At 40.4% G+C, this 21,771-nt stretch overlaps 1 protein-coding gene across 1 annotated transcript in view; it reads left to right on the forward strand.

Annotated features, from left to right (window-relative positions):
* LOC131592110 (amyloid-beta A4 precursor protein-binding family A member 1-like) overlaps nucleotides 1–21,019 on the forward strand; it is a 41,047-nt gene extending 20,028 nt beyond the window's left edge. The window contains 6 exon segments of the mRNA XM_058863386.1: nucleotides 10,475–10,529; nucleotides 10,532–10,650; nucleotides 11,430–11,642; nucleotides 19,747–19,866; nucleotides 20,436–20,576; nucleotides 20,948–21,019. Coding sequence (XP_058719369.1) covers nucleotides 10,475–10,529; nucleotides 10,532–10,650; nucleotides 11,430–11,642; nucleotides 19,747–19,866; nucleotides 20,436–20,576; nucleotides 20,948–21,019 — 720 coding nt within the window.
* Nucleotides 21,020–21,771: the final 752 nt, after the last annotated feature.

A 21,771-nucleotide genomic window follows, 5' to 3' on the forward strand; every position in this document is an offset into this window, starting at 1 on the left:
TGACAGACTTGAAAGTCTATAGCAAATGATCCCATTTGGTTTGTTTGTTGCATAAAAATATTTCATCAAAGTAGAACTTTTTCTCTGCACAATGGAACACTGTGTTTTGTTTGAAAATTCAGTTTTTATAGAAATTGTTTTTTTTCAAGTAAATGTAATACTTTCATAAAGACAGTGAGGGGCAGATTCTAAAAGAACACTACTGCCACAGCTTACAAATGCATAATCAGGGTCTGTAAGAGTGAGCATCCATCAAGGAAGATTATTTTTATAGGGAGTTTCCATTCCCTAATATTGCCATAAGGATTGCTGATACATGCCTTAAATGAGTGTGTTAAACTTTTTTCCTTTGGTAGTGTTTCCTTCTGATTTAAATAAAGGTATCAGAAGGATTAGTTGAAATCATTCCCCTCATCCCTGCAGTGTGATCTTCTCTATTTTTCGCCCAGGTACTGAGCTTAGTCTAACAGGTCAGTAGTTTCCTGGGTCTTCCCCATGCCCTTCTTGTAAATTGGAATAACGTTGGCTAGCTTCCAGTCAAGGGGCACCTCACAGAGTCTCAGTGCTTTTGGCTGAATCCCATCAGGCCCCACGGACTTATGATCATACAGCTGTGCAACTGGCTCCTTACAATTTCAGTGTCCGTAAATGGAAAGTCACTGTCCTTGCAGTCATGGTCCTCCAACTCAGAGAATCAGGCAGCCCAAGGTCTATCAGTATTATTAAAGCATTGAACGCCTCTTCTTTTCTTCATCCCTATTAGTCAGGTGACCATCTTCAACAAGTATCAGTCCAAGAAGTAATCTCCACAAAACTTCAAGAATTTCCAAGATCTGGTTGTCACAGCAGTATCATATTCCCAGTTGATGTCTGGGAAGTTTAAATCTCCCATAAGAACAAGGGCTAATGATCCTGAAATGTCTCCCTCATTGCCTATAGAATAACTTATCATGGCTTACATCCTGGCTGGGTGATTAGTAGTAGACACCCACTACAACATCTCCTTTGTTTTCCATCCTAATAATCCTCACCTACAGGCTCTCAACCACATCATCACTAACTGTAAGTGCTGTACAGCTGGACCTCTCCCTTAAGTATACTACAACACCACCTGCCCTGCCCTGCCTATCCCTCTTGAAGTCTGTAGCCCTCCATCCCAGCACTACAATAATGGAACTCCTTCCACCAAGTCTCACTAATGCAAATGATACCATAGCTCTGGAAAATGACCATTGCTTCCAGTTCATCCTGTTTGTTTCTCATACTGTCTGTGCATTGGTGTACAAGCATTTCAGATACACTCCTGCACCCTCCATGCTCCCAAGAGCAGTGCAAACATTCCTGCTAGCAGTGCCACCCTCAGGTGATGCCATGCCAACCTTTGGCTTACCTACTGAAGTTTATTTTCATAGGGAGCTTCCATTTCCTAGTGTTGCCATGAGGATCACTGATATATGACATAAAGGGGTGTTTGGGGCTTTTTTGTTTGTTTGTGTGTTCTTTTGATATGATGATGGAGTCCAGAAGGAGTAGCTGATATTATTCCCCTCCCCCCAAAAAGCCCAATCAATAATGTTGGGGATTCCAATAGAGTGTCTTGTAATTACAAAGTCCCTTTATAATTACTCAGTTCCTGTTTAAAGTGGGTGGTGGTCATCTTCCTCTTCATTGTTATCAATTTGGGGCAAATGCCCTCTCACACAGCTGTGGGTGTCCCACTTACAGCCACTGTGCTGGGTTGACCTTGGCTGGCTGCCAGGTGCCCACCAACCTGCTTGTGCACTCTTTCTCCTCATCAGGAGGAGGAATAGCCCTTTGGTCAGTTTGGGTCAGCTGTCCTGGCTATGTCCCTTCCCAACCTCTTGCCCACCCCCAGCCGACTGGCCTTTGGGGCAGGGACAGTTGGAGAGACAGCACTGATGCTGTGCCAGCACTGCTCAGCAGCAGTGAAAAACACTGGTGTGTTATCAACACTTTTCCAGCTACCAATGCAAAGCACAGCATTGCGAGGGTGCTATGAGGAAACAACTCCATCCCAGCCAGACTCAATGTGTCCATTCACACTAGCATCTTATTGTCTATTCTTACCCAGGCCATTTTACCAAGTGTCGGGGTGCACAAGCACTCCCACAGAGGGCTGACTTGGCTGTTATCAAACCTGAAGTCCTGTCCTCATTAATTAAAACCCAAACATTTTGAGAAAGAAATATCAGTGCACCTAACTTATTGATTTTATGTAGCATGTTTTTTTAAAAAAACAATCAAACACTAAACTAAATAAGCAAGGGGGGGGGGGGAAATTGTGCACAAATACATTAAAATGAAGTTGGGATATAGAGAGTTGCCAGGCTTAGAATCAGGTTTGTCCCAAATAAAATGATCTCACACAGTGCTATCTAATCAACAAGACAGCAAATCTCATTTATTGCTCAATCCTCCAAATAACAGGATATTATGTTTCCATGGTGACCACCATGTTTATGCCAATCAGATGGTTCATATAGAAGGAGAGGAATCACTCCCATGTGAAAATTAATTCCAAGACTACAGCAGTCATGCCAATTAAGGCATCCTATTAGCCTATTTCATCCTATTATAGCCTATTTCTCCTTCTTGTAACTTGCACCTCACTCAAGCTTCACAAAGTCTTTGCAGTACAATTCAGAGTATATTAAACTAATTTATAAAAATGTAAGTGAAAATGTTAAATTCTAATTAATGCCTTAAATGCCTTCAAAAATATTTGTAAGGGCTTCCAGATGGGAAAATTTCCTTTAAGAAATGTCTGGTTTTATGTATGCGAGAACCTGTTCTGAAGGCATCATGTTCTTATAAGTTCTGTGGTTGCAGGTACATGTGCAACCTACTGCTCTCTGTTGATCTAAAAAAAGCATTGATCACTTAATAGTCTGAACATATTCTGAGGATTTTTCAGGACATGAGCATTCCTCAGTGATAGAGTAGTTCAAAAATAGCTTATAGACATTCTAAAAAATCAAAATTAGTAGGAAGAAATATAACTTGGAAAGAGTTAAGATAAAAATTGATCTGTTTGCAGCAAAGAGATTTCCACTCTAAAGAGCTTGTAAATAAAATGGAGTGGCAGAGCCTCTTTTATATATCAATCTGACATATTTCACTGTCAATCTTTTCTTCTTCTGGGACAGCTGGGTATCTATAAGAACTTACCCAGTTAAGCCAACTGTGATACACCTTAAGCCTTCAAATGGCTGATGGCCAATATGTTTCCCTGCTTGGAACTGTCCTTATCTTAAAGAAAACCCAACAACAACAATAGATTTTCCATGTGTGTCTGACACAGGATATTCAGAACAGCTCAGCTCTGAAAACATGGCCAAAAGCTGGGTGTCTAAATGGCAACTGATCTTTTCTTGGATGTCCATCTTGGTGTATGCATTTGAATGTACAAGTCCATATTTATCTCCTCTCTTCCAGCTAGTGTGCCAATCTAATGAGTTGCAGTGCACTCATCTTCTTGCCATATTGTTCTTGCCATCAAATTGTTTTGATTTGAAAGTTTGTAAAATAATGGTAAGATACCACCCACATTATCCAACTCCCATATAATTCTGTGAAATCACAGTACCATTGGTGAACCCATGGGGTGACATGACACCCACATTCAAAAGGCATTTGTACGATTGGCTGTTGCTGCCAGATGACACGGACAAAAAGTGTCCCTGGCAGTCCACCAGAGCCACAGCATCGCTTATAACCCTGTGTTTGCTACTGGTGATCAAGTGAGTTGCCATATGAATGCATTGTTCCTCATCTTTCCTACTGACTCGGTAAAACTTTGTTTTATAGCATGCTGTCCGATTCCACTACTATTTGGATCACAGGCATCTTGGATCACAACTTTCTCTGGGCTACCTGTTCCAATGTCTCAACACCCTCATAATAATAATAAAAAAAACCTTCCTTTTATCTAATTTAAACCTATCCTCTCTCAGGGGGTTGCCCCTGGTCCTGTCACTATGGGCCTTGGCAAAAGGTCTCCCTCTGTGTTTCTTATAAGCCACTGTCGTGGGTTGACCTGGGTCAGATGCCAGGCACCCACCAAAGCCACTCACTCACTCCTCTCTGTAGCTGGACAGGGGAGACAAAATTTAATGGAAGGTTCATGGGTTGAGATAAGGACCGGGAGAGATCACTCACCAGATACCATCACAGGAAAACAAAGGCTCAAATTAGAGATATGAAGTGAATTTATTACTAACAAAATCAGAGCAGGATAATGAGAAGTAAAATAAGACCCTTAAAAACACCTTTCCCCCCATCCCTCCCTCCTTCTCAGCCCTACCTCCCTCCTCAGAGGCACAGGGAGACAGGGAATGGGGGTTATGGTCTGTTCATGACCCATGGCTTCTCCTGCTGCTCAGGGAGAGAAGTCGTCTCCCTACTGCACCATGGAGTCCTTCCAACAGCAGACAGTTCTCCATGAACTTCTCTGATGTGAGTCCATCTCACAAGCAACAGCTCTCTGCAGCCTGCTGAAACTCGAGTCCATCCCACAGGCAACAGTCCTCCCCAAACTGCTGCAGTGCGAGTCCCTCTTCCACAGGGTGCAGTCCTGCAAGGACAGGCTGCTCCAGCATGGGAGCAGGGCTCCTCTCTCCACGGGCCTCCCATGGGGTCACAGCCTCCTTTCAGGCATCCACCTGCTCTGGTGTGGGTCTCCTTCACAGGCTGCAGGTGGATCTCTGCAACCCTGTGGTCCTCCATGGGCTGCAGAGGGACAGCCTGCTTCACCATGGGCTTCACCATGGGCTGCAGAGAAATCTCAGATCTGGTGCCTGGAGCACCTCCTCCCCTTCCTTCTTCACTGCCCTTGGTGTCTGCATAGTTGGTCTTCTCACATGTTCTCACTCGGCTCGTCTCTGGCTGAAATTACAACTGCACCACCACTTTTGTTTTTCTTTCTTATTAAATATGTTAGCACAAAGGCATTACCACCATCTCTAATTGGCCCAGCCTTGGCCAGTAACATGTCCATCTTTGGAGCCAGTAGGGATTGGCTCTTCCAGACATGAAGGAAGCTTCTGGCAGCTTCTCACAAAAGCCACCCCTGTAGCTGCCCTTGCACCTCCCCCTCGCGACCAAAACCCAGGCCATGCAAACCCTATACAGCCCCCTTTCAGTATTGAAAGGCTACAATAAGCTCTCCCCAGTGCCTTCTTTTCACCAGGTTGAAGAACCCCAACTGTCACAGCCTTTCTTCATAGCAGAAGTGTTCTAGCCTTCTGATCATCTTGGTGGTCCTCCTCTGGACCCGCTCTAACAGGTCCATGTCCTTCTTATGTTGCGGCCTCAGAGCTGGATGCAGTACTCCAGGTGGGGTCTCACGAGAGTGCAAAAGAGGGGCAGAATCCCTCTGCCCACACTGCTTTTGATGCAGCCTAGGATACAGGTTGGCTTCTGTGCTGCAAGCACACATTGTTGGCTCATGTCCAATTTTTCATCCACCAGTATCCCCAAGTCCTCCTCCACAGGGCTGCTCTCAATCCCACCATGTCCCACCCACTCTGTATTGATACTGGGGGTTGCTCTGACCCAGGTGCAGGATCTTGCACTTGGCCTTGTTGAACTTTGTGAGGCTATCACAGGTCCACCCCTCAAGCCTGTCAAGGTCCATCTGGATGGCAGGTATCCCTTCCCTCTAGGGAATCAACTGCACTGCTCAACTTGGTGTTGTCTGCAGACTTCCTGAGGGTACTCTCAGTCCCACTATTTATGCCATTAATGGGGATATTAAACAGTATTGGTCCCAGTATGGACCCTTAAGGGATGCCACTCGTTACTGGTTTCCACTTGGACCTTGAGCCATTGAGTGTGACTCTTCGGACGTGGCTATCCAGCCAATTCCTTATCCATCTAACAGTCCATCTGTCAAACCCATCTCTTTCAAATTTAGCGGCAAGAATGTTGTGAGGGACAGGATCAAAGCCTTAAAGAAGTACAGGTATGTAGCAATGCATCTGGACAACTTAGGCGATAGTGTGCACCAGCCAAACTGTCTGTAGAGTTTCTTATCAGCCCCCCTGGAATTTGTCAAGGCTTCTGAGACATGAACTGTTCTAAAATAAGAAAGAAGGAGCTGAGAAGCAGGAAAACAAGACCACAAGAGCCAGATAACAGAAAGGCAGTTGAACGCCTGGACTGTAACCAATCAGAAAACCTGTGGAGTGCATGCTCAGCACATGGACAGTACAGAGGCACCAATCAAGTAATGCGTGATAGCGTGAACAGTAGTTTTAGAATCTATAAATAAGTACATAATATAAACAATAAATGGCTTTTGCGCAATCATATTGGTTCATTGATTAGAAGTCCTGAGCTCCTGCACAGGTAGATGACATCTGTAGCTCTTCCCTTGTCCAGTGATGCAGTCCCTTGATTGTAGAAGGCTGCTAGGCTAGTCAGGCACAATTTGCCCTTGGTGAAATCATATTGTCTTTCTCTAATCACCCCCCTCTTCCATATATTTCAACATGATTTCCAGGACAATGTGTTCCATGATCTTGCTAGGCACAGAGGTAAGGCTGATTGGTGAGTAGTTCCTGGGGTCCTCCTCATTACCTTTTTTAAAGATAGGTGCAATATTCCCTTTTGTCTAGTCACTAGAACAGCTCACAGGGAGTGATGCAGCAGTGAGTGAAAGCTATGGAGCATCCAGTAGCTTTAGGAGCCAGAGCAGTCAGGAGCAAGTTATAGGCATAGGAGAGAGCCATATAGACCAGGTGGAGTGGGCTGGAAGCCCACTGAACTTCATTCATGAAATTCAGCAAGGACTAATGACAAGTCCTGTACCTATGGAGGAAGAAACCCTATCAACAAGACAGGTTGGTGTTGTTGCAAAGACACAGAGAGTACTTTGGACCTGATTAGCATAAGAACTTTTATAATCAGGATGCCTTGTCAAGAACAAATGGAGCTTTGAAGATTGCAAGAGGATTGGATCAGACTGACGACAGGGAAGAAGATTGAATCAATTTCTGCAAGTAGAAGAGATGTAGCAAAAATGTATAAGCTTGTTTGTATGATGACTAACCCGATCATTGTAGTAAAAAATTACTAGCCTTCCTAGAATGGTATATAAGCATATGTAGCCCACAGTAAATTCAGATTCTGATCACCAGTCAGTTGTGCCCGTCTCTCTCAATTGCCTATAGGCTGAGCTGGCGAGCAGCACAACTGAAAAGGCCCTGGGAGCTTTAGCAGACTGCAATGCTGAACATGAGCTAGCAGTATGCCCTGACAGCAAAGTGGGCCAATAGCATCCTGGGTTGGATTAAAAGGAGCATAAGCAGTAAATTGCAGGGAATGATTCTTCCTCTCTATTTAACACTCACTAGAGCACCTCTAGAATATCATGCTGTCGTGGTTTAAACTAGTAATTAACAAAAAGGGGAAAAAAGGAATTATTTATTTCTTGCTGTGAGATATGGATTAAAATAAGAGCAAACCAGGCATAAAACTTAAAAGGAATAAAGAAGAGTTTATTGACAAACTACAAGAACACCAGAATAAACTTTTAGAAAAACCTTTTCATTTCTCACTGCTCACTATTCTTTTGTTTACATGACAACAGAGACAAAAACTGTATAATTTTGATGGTTTAAACAGTTCTAATTCTTTCCATAGTCTTTTCCTCAGTTTCTGTAGAGAAACAGAAGTTCCTTTCTGTTAATTTATGGAGTTTGTCACAAGAAAACTATTTTTGTTATAGTTTCTCGTTTCTCTGATATCAGCTGCTCAGAGCTACTGTTATTAAAGCCCACCCCTCCCATTCCACATCACTCTGAAAATGTGTTATGGGTCATGAGTTTGAAGATAGCATTTTTAAGGATAAGTTAGTCAAAGGCAAAAAAGTATTCTTCATCTGCTTCTGTGAGCTTCACTAAGAAACAGGTTTTCTCATTGCCTCTCAAGGCTTCAAATTTCTCAGCACTTCACTATACCACAATTACTTCACTTATTACTTAAATTTACACTTTGAACACCTTATTCCTCTCCATACTCTATTATGAATTAAAGGGGTTTTTCTCAAGACTTCATTGTCCATTTCCATAGTTTTAACAGAAAGATATTTCAGCTTAATTAAAGCATCTCCTTAATTCTCTACCTTTCTTGAAGTCTCTTTTCTTTCTTGCCACTAGTAGTTTATAAAGTCTCTTTTCATGTTGATTACTTTCCTTTTCTCTCTCTGGATGAAAAGATTAATCTGCAAGTTTCATCTGGATAAGAAAGAGTTAAAATCTTGCCCAGGCTTTGTAGATGGTTCTGTGATCTCTGCCAGAGCAGCAGCTGAAGCTGTCTTTGATAGAAGATTCTTCATGGCTGCTCTGCAGTGTAGTTGCTGTCTCAGCCTGCCGCAGGTCCAGAGCTTTTCTTCTTTACTCGGCAGTTTCCTAGTAAATTCTATTACAGCAAAACCTGCAGCTAAGCCAGGAACCGGCCTGGCCCGGCTCAGCCCGGGGCAAGCCCCCGCCGGTCCCCATCTCCCGGCCGGGAGAACGGCAGGCCCAGCCCGGCTCCCCACCCAGGCCGCATGGCCTGGGCAGAGAACGGGAGGCCAGCCGGAGCTCCGCCACTCTTCACAACCAGGAAACAAAGAGGCACTACAGACTTCTGGGTGTACACTTCAAGGTGGGGTTCACAAGTTGATTCTACTTTTCAATGGCTAAAACTGCTGTCAATTCTCAGCAATGACCGATAATTGGTCAAGAGAAAAGACTCCCAGGAGACCCCAGCAACTTTAACTTTCTTAAAGGTAAAGGAACTTTATGACACATGCCTAGTTTCCTCCCCCCCAACCCCAGTTCAAGAAAGGCATTGACAAACTGGAGTAGGTTAAGCAGAAGGCCATCAAGATGGTCAGGGGGCTGGAGCCCTTTCCCTCTGAGAAGAGGCTGAGGTAAAGGGGCTTCTTCAGCCTGAAGAAGAGAAGGCTTCAGTGGGCCCGAACAGCAGCCTTCCAATATCAGTGATGAAGTCATCAAGAAGACAGAGCCAGGCTCCTCACAGTGGTGCATGGTGGGAATATGTGAGGTACTGGGCATACATTGAAACAAGAAAGGTTTAGACTGGATACAAGGAAAAACTTTCACATGAGGACTGTTAAGCACTGGAACAGGCTTCCTAGAGAGGTTATGTAGTCTGTTCTTGAAGATTTTCAACACCTGATTAAAAACCCTGAGTAATTTGCTCTGACCTCATAGCTGATTGCTTTGAACAGGAGGTTGGACTAGAGACCCTCTGAGGTCCCTCCCAACCTGAATGATTCTGTGGTCGTGAACCGTTTCCAGTCACATTAAGGGCTGGATCTGCTCAATGGACCAACTGTGTCCACCCTTCCCTTATTATATCTGACCGTGACTTCAAACAATCTTGTGAGAATTTTCAAGGAAAGCATGGGTAGGAAGGAAGAGTAAGAAATACCATAGCATCATAGCATAACTGAGGTGTGACAGCACGTCTAGAGATTGTCCAGTTGATTCCCCCTGCTCAAGCAAGGTCTACTAGAACAAGTGTCCAGTTGTATTTTCACTGTTTATTAAGATAGCTCTCTGGACAATATTTTTCTTTATTCAACCACACCCTCACAGTAGAAAAATTTGTTCTTATATTTAAGTGCAATTTTTGGTGTTTCCATTGCTTCTTGTCCTGTCACTGGGCACCACTGGAAGGAGCCTGTTTGCATCTTCTTTATGCTTTCTCATCAGCTATTTATACATAATGATAAGATCCCTTATGAACCTTTTCTTTAGGATGAACAGTCCCAGCTCTCAGCCTCTCCACATATGTTAGATGTTCTAGCCCCTGAATGATCTTTGTGGCCCTTCTTTGGACTCTCTCCAGTATGTCCATGTCTCTTTTGTACTGGGTAGCCCAGAACTGGACACATGGCTCCAGATGTGGACTCACCAGTGCTGAGTAGAGAGGGAGGATTACCTCCCTCAACCTGCTGTCAACACTTCTCCTTATGCATTCCACAGTACTTTTGCCTTCTTTTATAGGCATTCTCATTATGTTTTAAAATTCTATTGTATGTTTTCTAGAAGGTGCTTTAATTTTTTGACAGCTTGCCTTTGTTCCAGAAGAGAAAACTAGCACAGGTGAGAGCTGAAGTTTTCCTTCTGGAGTCTCAGTTTCAAGTAATGTAATGGGTATACCTTTATGTTAGCAATATTTATCTGTGAAAAGAAGGCTTTACTCCTATTTTTTTATGTGTAGCTACTTGCTCATCTGGGTTTACTGCATGGATCACTATGTTGATGTTCTGGTTTTCTTTTTAATTTATTACATTAGGTTAATTTTTAAATAATATTATTACAGTTCCTTACCTTGTAGGCATCAACCATTGTGCAGCATATTTATAACAGAATGTGTTAGTGAATGAAACCGTTGGAATGTCTGATGTTCTTCTTTTCTTCTTTGGGAATTGCTACAGGCACAGCTGATTGCACAGTCTATAGGTCAAGCATTCAGTATGGCCTACCAGGAATTCAATCAAATGGAATCAATCCAGAAGATCTAAGTCAGAAGGAATATAGTGACTTGCTCAATACCCAAGACATGTACAATGATGACCTGATTCATTTTTCCAAATCTGAAAACTGCAAAGATGTATGTCTGGGTTTTTTGGTTTTTTTTCCTTAACACCATTAAGCTCATGTGTCCTGAGTTCAGGCCTGTACTGTCAACAATTAGAAAGTTATTAGTGCTTCCAATAAATAAACTCACTGAGGTAATTTCTAACCTTCTAAGTAGGTTTATCCTATGGGCAATTCTGTTTTAAGAGCAAGCAGTGAACCCTAAATTTATCAATAGTTGAATGAATTACTGTGTCTGTGTGGTCTCTTTACCAAACAATTTTCACATTTGAGACATTACATCAGAGAAGTGACTATACAGTAGACAGCATAAAGATTTTGGAGGCATTGAGGTTTATAAGAGTGGTTGACCATGGATTTTAAAAGGCTATATATTTGATGCTGGTTTTATTAATTGAGATAAAGTACTGTAGCATTGTAACACAAAGGTAATTGGTTCTGAAAACCTAGTCATAATTGCTTTAAATCCCTCCCTGACTTGGTTCTGTCCACCCAAGTCCATCATGTCAGGGTTTCTTCTATAGCAGCTCCCTCCAGCTGTATGAACAGATGATTCCTACTTGAGGGGAATTTTGAATTAAACAAAATCTCTAGTTTTAATGTTATTTGATGGTTAAAGGCATCTAAACTGTGTTAAACTATATACCCTATTGTGTTTTGCCTTTGAATAAGAAACGCATTTTGCAAATGAAAAGCCTGTGTTTGCTTATATGAATACATATGGGGGTGGGATCATGAGTTCCATAGATGAGAAAATAGCTTTTGTTTGAAACTGTCTTTTTTATGATTCAGGTTTACATTGAAAAGCAAAAGGGAGAAATTATAGGTGTAGTGATTGTGGAATCTGGCTGGGGATCCATTTTGCCTACAGTTATCATAGCCAAAATGATGCATGGAGGACCAGCAGAGAAGTCTGGGAAACTAAATATAGGGGACCAGATCATGTCAATTAATGGGACCAGTTTGGTTGGCTTACCACTCTCAACGTGCCAGAGCATTATAAAGGTACAGAGAACATTCCTGGATATTACATGTTATAAACCTTTTATTGGAGTAGTGGGAGGGCAAAAATATAGAACTAGTTGTTGTTTGTTAACTATGACCTTGTGTATTTTATAGGAGTTTCATTTTGATGACCAAAAGTAGAGGACAAATTCTGTTTTACCTATTTTCTGAGCCCTAAGAAGGGAACTACACATTTAGCTGCTTAGACCAGGGCACAGGGCAAGACTTCAGACCCCGGGGGAATATTTGGATCGAAAAGGAAGATGTCTGTTACTATCCAGAGGCACCTGAACTTCATAGGACAGTCTGAGACAAAGGTGTCTAAAATATGCGTTGGTACAATTTTAGGCTTTTAATTTTTTTTTTTAAAGCTTGCTTTTTTTAAAACATATTTTACAATTTTCCTAATTTTGACTTTTAATTTAAAAGAAAAATTAAGCCTCTATTTTCTGTAGAAACAACTTGAGTCTATTGGAAAGTATAATGTTTCTTTGAACTTGGCTAAATGGTAAGACTTAATTTTTTTTTTTTAATTGGAAGAACATTCAATTGACATGAGAGCATGTAAATGCAAAAAGCAGTTACATCAACTGGAAATGAAGAGCCTCTGGGGTAGATGCAATATACAAGAGAAGGGGTATTTAAGTATCAAAGTTTCAGGAGGGGGAAAGATGCAACCTTTGAGAGTGTTGGAAATTCCACTAAATTGTCTTCTGGGTTACCTACTGAAATAGGCAATTACCACAGAACTGCTGTATATTGTGGCATGTACACATGCAATATAATGCTATATATGACTATAGAAATTCTTCTATGTCCCTGCTGGGTAGTGCTGTTCTGCAGTAAAAAAAAAGTTTGTTTAGTAATTCACAAAATAATTCTTTGTTACCCACGGATTCCTTTCTTAATGCTTGAACTGAAAAATTTGCTATTAAGATCTGATATTCTGGTTTCTGAAAATGTAAGCACCGTGAACTAACAAGTAACATAACAAGCAATATAATATTTAAATATCTGAGATAGCCATTCTGGATTCAGTAAATTCAAATACTATCTTATGAATGCAGTATATTAAAACCTTGGCAACAACACTCTTTTTTTTCCTGAAGCAGAAAAAACTAAGTATTTCTGTGCCACCTTCAGTGGAACTAAGCTCACTAACCTACATGTTATCAGCTTTGTCATACTTGTTTCCTATTCCATATCAGTTTTATTTCTAAACCTGGTATATGATTTTCTCATACAGATGGACTTTTTCTGTGACACATTAAGAATCTTCTGTCCTTTTTCAAAATGAAAACAATCAAAAATCTAGCATTTCTGTCTCCTGCCTTTAGAGGCCTTTCTACTCCTTTTTCATGGATGCATGAGGCTGTTGCCAGAGGAACTTCTAGTTATTTATCTTTCTGTTAAGAAGGTAGTCGATGCATTTCCAGGTCTTTATAGCCATGCATCTAGAACTGTTTATGTAACATTTTTAGATAAAACAAATGAACCCCCAAATGAAACACCAGTCACCCAAGTATATATTTCAATGTTACAGAAATATCCTAAGATCGTAAGGTTTTTTAGTATGCTATAAGGATACAAAAAGATAAGCATTTTATATAGATGGGGGAAATATCTTGCAAGTACTTCATATGAGGTTATTTTAAAATTAGAGATAGAAGCCTTGCTACTAATTCACTTTAAACCATTTAAAAACTGACAAACCTAAGAAAAAAAATCCATATATGATAGTTATTCCCTAATTCTATTATGCTACTTATATCTTGTTCAGAAGCACCTGGTGCTAACTACTATCAGAAACAGATTCAGGGACTGTGCAACAGTCATGTCCAGACAGCACTGACTTTTCATCCCAGCAGAACGTCAGTCTTGAGTCGGTACCAAGTCTAGAGTTAGACTCAACAGAATCAGCAGCAGTAAACTGCATGTAGAGACCTCGGCTCTAATAGGAGTTATTTTTCTGAATGAAATGCTAATCTTGTTGAAGTCCGTGGCAGAAAACCCATTGTTTTCAATGGAACCCATATTTGACTTTGTGCATATGAAAGAAATTCAAAAGCAGGTGTTGGAAACGGATAAATGTTAACACAATTGAAGCTTGAAGCTACTGCACTCTCTACACAGCATCTCTTTCCCATATGTTCTGTTTATTGAAGACTATATGTGTGCAAATACAATGTTTAAGAGTAATGTGTGTTCAGTTCTATATGTTGCATGGAAAAAAGGAATCTAACACAGGAGTTGGATTTTTCCACAAGAAACAGCTCTGAATGCTTGAATATTTGTAATGGTCAAACTCCACAATTATCTCCACTTTTATATTTGGGTTTTCCTTCTTCATTCAGTTCTTTTGGTAGCAAAGATTTAATAGTGAATGGGATAAATCCAGTTTAGAAGGGAGGGATAATATAAATGTGAGTATCGCTTAATACACAGACTTGATGTTTGCATTACAAAATTGAATATAACTACACGAGGAAAGCCACTTATTTGTAACTATCTATTTTAGTTGCATATTTTAAATTTCACTTCCCAGCCAGAATGTTTGGCAGTTTTCTGGTCAATTGCATAGACCTGTGTTGCTATATTTTATATATTAGTAAAGGCCTGTATGCACAAACCAGCCTTTGAACTAAGTCGTGATATTAAGGGCTAAAGTCCTTGAAACCTTCATGCAGAAGAAAGAGTAAAGTAAAACAATATCCCTGTGTGTAAGAGAAAAAATGTAAACTGTGTGTGTTAGCCAATAGTAACTTGCTCTGCCTGCAGACCCTGTAGAACCCTATAAAAGTGTGCTAAAGATAGAAATAAACTGGCATTCACGATTACTTCTGTGAAGAGTGGTGAAGAGCTGGCGGTCTCTCAATATTTGGCGCTCTGAACGGGACACCCTGCGGGCAGGGGGGCTTCAGTGGATCCACACACGGTGGGACGGAGCCTTGGACCAAGGTTGGTGGAGCGGATCTGAGTGCAGATAGATGCTGCCTTGGATCGGTACCAGATAGGCGGCTTGCGAATCAACGGGGGTGAGTCGCTGGGGGAGTCCGAAGGCAGGGGCGCGGTAGAAGGCTCGCAACCTTCCCCCCTGCCGCCGAGCCGCTAGCATAGAATTTGGGGCGGCAGGTAAACTGCTTCTCTGCATCCTCGTTAAACGAGGCGGAGCAGCCAGGGAAAAGGACCTGAATATGCTCATTATATGGGCTAATTGTCATGAGCATTTGCAGTGCTCACTGCTTCTTGCGGTGCAAGAACGGACTGATATCTCGGCTCTGATATGGGAAACGGCAATTACGGAAAAGAGCAAGGACACTGTGTTTCTCGGTCGAACTTGGCAGATTGTAATTAATACCTTAAAAAACAGAAAAGTGAGATATGCTGAAGCTGTGAGCCCGTAATTCTACCTGCGTCACAGCGGCAGATGCCTTTACCTCCCACTGCTGGGCAAGCTCTCCTATCTATATTGCCCATGGAGAGAGGGAGGGAGAGTTAGGGAGAAGAAAATAATGAGAAAAAAGTTCCACAGGGAACGCTGAAACAACGAACAGAATCTGTTCAGTTATGGCAGGATGTGATACATCCAGAACTATTTGCTTCATTTTTGGAGTCATTTTTAACATTGCTATCTTATTTAAGTTCCATCTTTACCACCCTGGAAGAAAAGAAGCCAAATTTAAATTGGTTTCCACCCGAAACAGAGGGACATGGGGGAGCAGCGAGATGAGCGCAGAGAACAAAGGCACCCTGGGGGTAGAAGCAGCGCAAGAAAAGTTCCAAGGCCACTCTGATCGCCGTTGTTAGCACCTGGCAGTGAGAGACTTTTCGTGTAAAATCGCCTGCTTTTGCAAAATCATGCCTTTTTCCTCTATCAGCGAACAACAAGAGAGATTGAGAGAAAAACTGCATTTGTTAAAGTTAACTTTGTGAGGCTTTTTTTTTCTTTCTCTCCGTTTTTCCTCGCTGCGAGAGTATGTGGAGAATGTGAAGAAAGATAAGAGCAGAGCTGCAGCAGCGGCGGGGCGGGCAGTCCACCCCCCGCTCCCTCTCTGGGGGGGGGCACTGGGATGGTGCCTGGTTTGTTGCAGGGTCGTGATTTATTGGGTTTTCGGAGTGTTTTTGTATACCTTTTTGGAGTTAGTTTTGTGTTTTAAGTAATTACGAGTTTATGCAATTGCAGTTTTTAGAGTTTTATTAGAGAAGTTATTGTGGTTCTTTGAAGGTGTGAAAAAAAAAAAAAAAAAAAAAAAGAGGAAAAAAGTGCTTAACAGAAGTTGCCTTGCAATAATTGGTTTTAGAATCCAAGGTTAAAATATGGTGTGATTTACAGCTTCTAGGAAAACCTTCTTCCAATTAATGTTATCTACAGAAGAGATTTGTGGTTTAAAAAATAATTAGTCAAGAGAATTTTACTGTATAAAACAAAGTTAAGTTAAAGTATATATTATCCATTTGCTCGTTTTTTCCATAATTTTAACAGTGAATCCATGTTATTGTTATATTGTGTTTAAAAGGTATATATCAAACTTTTAGCTGCTTTTTTGTAGTAACAGAATAAAATTAAGTTATGTTTTCATTTAATATAGATTAAGTGCTAATAGAATTAAGGATAGTCAAGTTTTATAATGTTTAGGCTTGAATGTTTTTAAGTTAAGTTTTCTAACTTAGATATTCTTTTAAGGTTAAGTTTATTATTTCCTTTTGTCATATATAATTATTGTTGGGTTTAGATATTGTTTAATTTAAATTGTTTTATGTTTTCTTGGAGACACTTGTTTAAACTGCAAAGTACAGTTGTTTTCCTAGAGAGAGGAGGACGGCCACAGCTGAGACAGCTGTGATGAAACACTGATGAACACCTGCTTGTGAATGGAAGTAGATGCAGTCTGTGACACCCTTGACTTCATCAGGAGTTCTATTGGTTGTTGCAATCTCTGCAGTTTTTGTTTGTTATAGTTTTCTTATTTTTCAGTGTTTCCAGAATTTTAAGAAGATGTACCATTGCTGAGGATCAGCCGCCATTGGGGAGGCCTCAGATTAAACCAACTGCTGAATGGTTTAATTGGTCTGGTACCTAAGGCTCCTGATCATTTGCTTTGTACAAATGCGTTTTAACAGTTTGCTGTGCTGTAAGCATCTCATAGCTGCTACTATTGAGAACCTTGTTTTAGAAATGAGTTAAGAGGCATCTTTCCAGTTTAAAGCCTAAGGCCCTGGCCAAGCCTTGACTTTACCTGGACAGAATGTTTGCCAACAGATCCAGATATTTTCTGTCCCAAATCAGTATTTGAGTCACTTTTGACTCAACAATTTGACCCTATTAATATGACAGCTGGATCAATTTTGAAGTGGGCTTGGAGAGTCATTTTCCGGAGGTGATTACCCAATCCTTCACTGATTTTTTGTTTCTGTTTGTTTGCTAACTATGGGATGCTAGTGCAGTGTTTTAGTAATTAATAGCAGTTTTATATTATATATGTTATTAATAATGTTTAAGATTTAATTGATTTTTAACTAGTATAAGTTCTTATTAATTGTGTATATGGTTTTGTGTTGATGTTGTTGCTTATAACAGAAGTACATCTCATTTTTATTTTTTTTTAAGAAGACGGGGGAGATTGATGCCCTAAAAGCATTTAATTAGTATAATTTATTAACTTCAAGGAGAGAAGTGTCTGTGTTTTGTTGGCAGGTTCAGAAAGGTCACCTGTCCATCTGACCAGACTGTCTGTCTCTGAACACATGAGATCCAGTGAACAGAGAAGTCATCACACAGCCTTGGTACTCCAGACATGGATCAGAAGTGGACCTGTCAGGAGACAGTTGTGTCTGAACACTATATAGACAGTTGCCAACAGAAATTTTATGTTGTTATTATGATGTTGTGTCTCTACCAATTTTTCAGGTATCCTTTGTTTTAAGATTTAGAAGGATCTGAAGAACAACTTGAACATCAAAGCCCTCAGTCACCGATCAACTGCCAGCTGACATCACAGGAGCAGTGAACGTTCCAGGACTGAATCGTGCTGGAGAAATTCTGTAGAAGATCTAAGAAGTGTAGAGACTCCATTTAATTGTATATAAGGCAAATTGTAGTTGTGTGTTTACCCTTTCAGCAAATTGCTTTCACGCTTAGACTACATATATACCAGAGCACGTGTGTTAAAAGTAGTTAGACAATAGTTTAAGTGTTTAGCTTGTGTAGTAATTGTTATGTTAGTATAAAGTATAAGTATTCCCTCTTCAAGAGGTAGTGTAAGCATCTTTGAAAGTTCATTTAACGATTGAAGTTCTAGCTATGAGTTTGCAAATATGGTGTCATTTACATGGTAAAATGCTTATGGTAATTGTGATGTGTATAGTCGTGACCAACTGTCTGCTAACTAACATCCAAAAGTGACAGAATATATGGGTCACTCTGGCACATTGAACTGGCCAAAGGTCAATGTGTTTGAGCCTAGCCACCCCTGGAGATCCTTTCGCACCTGTCTCATAGGAGTCCCTGAATGGGATCCTCAAGCATTTAAAGGTTTAATTAGTAACGAGACTTGACTGAATCGATTGGCAATGTTGCAAGAGTGCAGTCGCACTGTTGGCTTCACATTAAGACAACTTGAAGCCTGTTAGCAAGCAAAAATTACCAAAGTTCTTAATGTTACAACCCTCAGAAGAATTAGATTTGTTATGTTCCACCAATACCTCGGGTGGATGAATAATGTTTGAACCCCCTACAAAAAGTCATTCTAACAAAGTGATACAGCACTGGGTTGCAGTCAACCCTATAGCTGATCTCGTTACTACCACTGTAAATAAAGCCTTTATTTGTGGTGCAATCTCACAGGACAATTGCCAAAGCGATTACCTAGTTCCATATTCCTAATCTGTGGAGATAGAGCATGGAATTAGATTCTTGCTAATCCACATGGAAGACCCTGTTATCTTGGGAAACTCACTTTGTTCCACCCAAGCTTACATCAATTGTTGAATATAGCTAGCAAAATGAAGAACATCAAACAGTCAAAGCAAAGCCTGAATGAATTAAAGTTTAGCCACTCTAAAAAGGCTCGCTTGCTAGAATAAGGAAGGATTGAACTTAACATCCACAATGTTAAGTGAGCTTTCAGCCGATGTGAGTAGTGTATATCATGCAGTACTATGAAATCAAGTTGCAATTGACCTTTTGCTCTTAGCACAAGGACATGGTTGTGGAGAGTTTGAAGGCATGTGCTGCTTGGATCTTACTGATCATTCAGCTTCCATCCATGAGCAACTACAACAGCTACAGGATGGGTTGCATGCCCTGAAAGAAGATAGTGATCCCATCGGAAGTTGGTTCACCAGCTGAGGCATCACTAGATGGTTGAGGTCTCTTGTGCTAGAAGGGGGACGGACTTTACTTATAATGTTAATTGGGATGACAGTCTAAGTTGTATGTTATCTTATCCAAAGCCTGGTTTGTGCAAAAAGAGAAAGGGGGATTTGTTGCTATATTTTATATATTAGTAAAGGCCTGTATGCACAAACCAGCCTTTGAAATAAGTCGTGATATTAAGGGCTAAAGTCCTTGAAACCTTCATGCAGAAGAGAGAGTAAAGTAAAACAATATCCTTGTGTGTAAGAGAAAAAATGTAAACTGTGTGTGTTAGCCAATAGTAGCTTGTTCTGCCTGCAGACCCTGTAGAACCCTATAAAAGTGTGCTAAAGATAGAAATAAACTGGCATTCACGATTACTTCTGTGAAGAGTGGTGAAGAGCTGGCGGTCTCTCAATAGACCTGCTTTTTGTTTCCTTTGCTTCATTTAGAACAGTAATTTGTGTTCTCAAATGAAGAAAGTGCCAACAGGAAGCTAGATTTCTTAAAACAACCAAATCAGCCTCTTGCCAAAAAGCGGCTTAGATTGCATTATTCAATTCACTGGGCATCCTGTTTCTGGTGTCTGGTATTCAAGAATCCTTTTTCATAATAATACATCCAAAGAACTGCTTATTCGGGGCTATTACCATATTAACATTCTAAGTACTGTTTTTCCTAATGCTCATGTTAAATTGCTTCACCCCATCTTTGTCAGCATTTTTCTGTGTGGATTGTTATTTTTTGCAGGGTATAAAAAACCAAGCCAAAGTTAAACTGAATGTAGTTAGATGTCCTCCAGTCACCACAGTCTTGATCAGGAGACCTGACCTCAGATACCAGTTAGGCTTCAGTGTACAAAATGGGATTGTAAGTAGCTTCCAGACCATCTGGTGATGCTTTTATATATGTTAAAGTTTATATATGTAATTAATTGTATTTTTCCCTCACTGCAGCAGTCTAAGATATCAAAGCTGAACTGGTTAAAGTTATTAATCTGACTTTTTTTCCCAGTCAAAAGCAGGAAAAGAAACCTTATTTCATATCTTTAGAATCAATCAGAGGAGTAAAAGGGCTAGTTTAAGTTAAAGAAGGCTGCTTTCAGTCTGTAGCATTTGTATCTCTGACCAAAACATTGTATATGGTCTCCAAAAAAAAGTGGCTTTGATTGTCTCTTAATGCAAAGCTTATGCACTTTGAACTTTTTGTAAACTATGGCTCTTTCAAACCATGAAGTAAGAAGTATAATACAGATGGATGGTTTCTTTTGGAAGAGAATGTGTAGTACTCAATTGCTAATAAATGTTACTTTGAATCAGTGATTCACTACATTTTATACTTCGTTGCAGACAGATTCATGCAAATACTGAACTATCATTTGTGGTCAAAAGCCCCTGTTCCACATCAAAACTCTGATAATTTTGTCCTTTCCCTTACAGATCTGTAGCCTTATGAGAGGAGGTATAGCAGAACAAGGAGGAGTGCGAGTTGGCCATCGTATCATTGAAATCAATGGGCAGAGTGTTGTAGCAACATCTCATGAGGAAATTGTTCACATTCTCTCTAATGCTGTTGGTGAGGTAGGAGCAAGCAGTGTGCCTAGACAGTATTGCATATTTCATCACCATTGCCTCTTTTGGGTTGTTATTGTTCAAATATAAATACTACAAGTAAGAATGAGAACCTCCAAGTTTTTTTTCTTATTATTGAAGTGTCCACAATTTCAGATAAAACTGAGATAATTGGTTGATATTTAACACCTTAAAGAATCCTTTTTCCTCAGACCTTAGTATGGGTATGAAAATTCTCAGGCTTTTCCTTTTCCTTCTGTCCCATGTTACCTCAGCTAGTTTCCTCCCTAGTGCTCCCTAGACTATGGACACTCAAGTGTTTGGTAGCATGTCTAATAGGAGTATTGATTAACACACCAATGTATTGTATTACCTTCTAGATTCATATGAAGACCATGCCAGCTGCTATGTACAGACTGTTGACTGCGCAAGAGCAACCAGTTTATATCTGACACCTCACCTTCACAACATGCATGAAGGATAGTTTTCCTCATCATTGCTTGTTTCTAGGGCTGCATTTGTGTTTGCAGATACATTTCTCTCTCCCCAACATCTGTTGCCTATAGGGAAAATATAGCCATGAGACTTTTTGGTTACATCTATATACAAGTAAAGCTTTATGCAATTCCACACACAGAATAAAATAGCAGCAGCAGCAGCAGTATTCATGGTAAGATTCACAAAAAGAAGACTTACATGCCTATGAAGAATGAGTAAATGATGCTTTCATAAAACCCATTGTTCAAATGTACACACTTTAATTTTGGTTCTTCAGGATAGTAGAACCCCAATAAGTGCTCTGAGAGTTGATACAAACAATGCAATTTTGACATGTTTCAGCAAATAGTTCAGGAGATGTGATTTTCTGCAGTTGGGTCCCCCAGGTTTCTAATCTTTAAAATGCTTCTTTTTCAAATGCAATGTGTCTTTTATATGTCCAATGCAGAGGTTAAAGCTGGGGGGAGGTAACAATGGACAGACAACAGATGGATGGAAGAGGAGTGATTTCTAAATATGCAGGAAGAGTAATATTGAAGGGCTGTGCAAGGAAGATATACATTTTAAGCTCTTAATTACAGATTTCATGCACACAACTGTGTGCTTGTTTATACGCACATTTTTAAATTGTGTTTGATATTTATGAAGCTTGAAAATAATATGTTGCACACTGTTCTATGTATAATTTTGATTCACTAAGACAGTT

The sequence above is a fragment of the Poecile atricapillus genome, chromosome W (genome assembly GCF_030490865.1).
Source record: "Poecile atricapillus isolate bPoeAtr1 chromosome W, bPoeAtr1.hap1, whole genome shotgun sequence".
Lineage (NCBI taxonomy): Eukaryota > Metazoa > Chordata > Aves > Passeriformes > Paridae > Poecile > Poecile atricapillus.